Source organism: Volvox carteri (genome assembly GCF_000143455.1).
Source record: "Volvox carteri f. nagariensis unplaced genomic scaffold VOLCAscaffold_32, whole genome shotgun sequence".
Classification (NCBI taxonomy): domain Eukaryota; kingdom Viridiplantae; phylum Chlorophyta; class Chlorophyceae; order Chlamydomonadales; family Volvocaceae; genus Volvox; species Volvox carteri.
In genome coordinates this window covers 881,913-885,096 of record NW_003307575.1, presented here as the reverse complement: position 1 = coordinate 885,096, position 3,184 = coordinate 881,913, and the positions used below count along the sequence as shown (strand labels likewise).

At 53.4% G+C, this 3,184-nt stretch overlaps 1 protein-coding gene across 1 annotated transcript; it reads left to right on the top strand.

Annotated features, from left to right (window-relative positions):
- Positions 1–366: 366 nt before the first annotated feature.
- On the top strand, positions 367–2,547 carry VOLCADRAFT_105709 (uncharacterized protein; the record flags this gene model as incomplete). Its single annotated transcript, XM_002952840.1, has 4 exons — positions 367–633; positions 701–927; positions 1,430–1,515; positions 1,576–2,547. The coding sequence occupies 4 exons, from the start codon at positions 367–369 to the stop codon at positions 1,668–1,670; spliced, it is 675 nt and encodes a 224-aa protein (XP_002952886.1). The 3' UTR covers positions 1,671–2,547.
- Between the last annotated feature and the right edge of the window lie 637 nt (positions 2,548–3,184).

Genomic DNA, 3,184 nt, shown 5'->3' with positions numbered 1-3,184 from the left:
TGGTGTGTCAGCTGTTGTCGAATGGTGTTAGCGTGAATGAAGCGGCGCTGACGTGAAGCACTCTGATGCAGTGCAGTTGTTTGCCGCCGCAACTTAGTCCCCTGGGACATTCGCAAGAAGACTCTCGAAATGCGCGAGATTGATTTCGCGCATCGATGACGCTAAGCTAATTGGACTATGTAACGTTGTTTATATAATCCCCATGCTTTGGGTGGTGATGTTGAACCGGACAGCTGGCTGCGAATATGATCGTCAGTCATCGAATGCGAAATGCTGTATAGTCCATACAACAACATGCCTATCAAGTCCGATTGTCCACATTAAAAATTGCTTCTCTTCGTTCATGAACGAGTCTGCAAAGGCAAAATGTTCGGTCTGTTTTTCGTAGGCGTCACTGGACCTATCACATCAAGCCAACTTGTGCAAGTAGACCAAACACATTGGGTGCTGGATTGCAGCAATATTATCGCAAACTACACTGATCTTAAGGAAGTTGCGCTTTTCCTGCTGCCCGGAAGTGTTTTGGACCCTAACCTGGCTCTCGGCCTCTATGTCAAGGCGGGCGCCGTCGGGCAATGGGCGTATAGAGGCTGTGTGCACAATACCCATCCCAGTGAGGTCATGCCCCTGCAGGTATGTTGCGGCAGTGTGTCACTCCGGACAAGAATGTTGCTTACGAGATCTATGTTTTGCGTCGCAGTGGCCGCTGAACGACGATGGCAGCCCTTTGCCTTCAAGCTTAGGACCCGTCCAGATAGGCATTTCCATTGAGCCGGGCGAGCAGATCATTCAAAACGAGGGCAGCGCGCACGGCGCGAAGGAGGAGTTTGCCAAGAGGGTTGGCCTTGACCTATTTCGATTTCTCGAATCATTCCAAACGCAGCAGATGGGCGATCACATTGTGGTCCCCGCCAATGCGCTGGATAGGTGCGTCTCGCCCCTATGTTTTGGTCCTTTTAGGTTGTGCGTGAACAACAGGCCTTTCCGTGTGGTATTTGCAGGTGGTTTGTACGCTTTTCGGAGAAGTATCGCCGCGACCCCGACTTCTTGACTCGTCGGAAAGAAACCTTCTGAATTTATGCCGTACATGAGCTCGGCCGGAATGATTTGAGGGTTCTGATCTACCATTTGCTGTAGGAATCCCGCTGCGTTAGGTTGTTGTTTCATCACTCATTTAATAGCTTAGCTGAACCCGTTTCAGGCGCCGTGCTTTTTCGCGGATGAAACAGGACGCACCATCGGGGAAGAAAGGCAGTAGTTCAGGTGGTCGTGGAGGCAACAAAACAGCTGATTCCAAATCGGTGCCAGGCGTCCGGAAACAGGGAAAAAAGCCTTCACACGGGCGGCAAAGCGGCCGGCAACCGACACTTCCCAAGCATCAGGCGGCTGCACGGGCCCTTTTACGGGGTTCTGGTCTCTGCACAGACAGCCTTTCCACGTTACTAGAACAAACCTTGGATGAGCTGCAGGACAAGAATATCAAGTGCCAGGGCGCTATAGCAGCTGCCCGGATGGGTGGGGCTGAACCGTCTCCACGCAAGTCGCACCCGCCTGCTGCGCCGCCCCCTACGCCAGCTGGAAAGGTGGAGCTCCATGGTGTGAAGACCAGTCGCCTTGCAACCCTTGACCCGGGGTCCGTGCTGGACTCGCTGTCCACCTGGGGCTTGTAATGGTGTGGGATGGCTTTGCGGAAGTCTCCGTGTATGCTAACGGCTTGGGACATACGGTGCCGACTATAGGATTAGACGACAGGGTACGCGGATACGTCTAAGGGCAAATTTGCAGTCCAGTCTTGCCTCTTGGCGTGCCGCGGCCCTGTGAAGTATCAGCTGTTCTGGTGGGTTCCTCCTGAAGATGCTTGGGGTCAGGGCAGCGCAAGTACATACGGCACATGGCCGACATGTCATATTCCATGTCAAGGTCGGTAATTGGCTACTGGTTACGGACTGCCTGCCGCCGAGAGCAAGGCCTGGTGTGCACGACAACACGCTGGACGCCATGCGGGCTGCCTACCTTGCTTCTTTCCACAACCATGGGCGCTTTTTGATGTTTCGACCAGAGGCGAGCATTGTGACGACAAGAGGCGATGCTTGTTACAGGTGGTGAAGGAGCTGCCAGTCGTGATGGAGCGTGAGGGAATGCATTCCCTGGTTTGATAATGTAGTAGCTACAGGCAGAGAGGCCACACAGAGGAAAAGTTCCCGGGGTAAGGGCCATTTGGGTTACCTGATATCGATTGACGCGTGGCCATAGACGGATTTGGGGCTCCATGCGGGCCACAACTGCACACATGCTTGCGGTGCTGAATTGAGAGATGGGGCGACGCGAGGGACCGCTGTTTGTTGTCGCAGCGTGCTTACAACCTCCATTGCGCACAGATAATATGGCCTTGGAAGGTCAGGTGTAGCCTGTTCTGTTGAATTTTGACGATGGTGAATCTGACATGTCGATGAAAAGGGGGGTGCGAACATCACCGACATGACCGACCGATGTATTAAAAGAGAACAATCGGCTGTTTAATCGTTACATTTTGTTTAAGCGCCGGGCAAAATGGAGAGAGTACTCCTTCCACAATCGCTGCGAGGGAAGATGGGGAAAGGGCAATGTGGGTTTGGAGAGAGGGTTTCGGCAGTTGGGGGTTACGGGAGCTCCGTGTGGTGATGTATGCGCAGGGTGGTATAGCAAAAGGGCATTGGGTACTCAGCATTAGTAGCAAGGTGTTTTTTTCTCTGCCATTTTGGGGTATCCTCTGTTAATACCACTATGTTTGCAGAGGGTTCGGATGGGGCATGTTCTTCTTCAAAAAAGGGGTGCGGCAGTGTGCAGCGGCACCAAAAGCGACAGAGGGGAGCTTACTTCCTCGGGCGACATCGGCTTGACATGGTCCTGAGCTTGAGGTGGTTGATCTGTTGGACGTTCCTCCGACGACTTCCTGCTTGATAGGAAAGCTTGTGCGGTGCGCGGGTCCTCTCCTTATCGGCTAAGGAATAGTCAAGGGTCAACTGTAGCCACGTGACGGAGAGGGGAGAACCTGCTAGCCCTTGTGGCTATAAAACCGCATCTCTGAGCTTATCCTGGCCAGGATTTGGCGCATCATGTCCATCGGGCCCATCGTCTCCCGTCTTGGCTGCTCACCCATCATCGCAGCAGAAAGGCGTGAGGCAAGCTTACGGGAGAGTTGTCA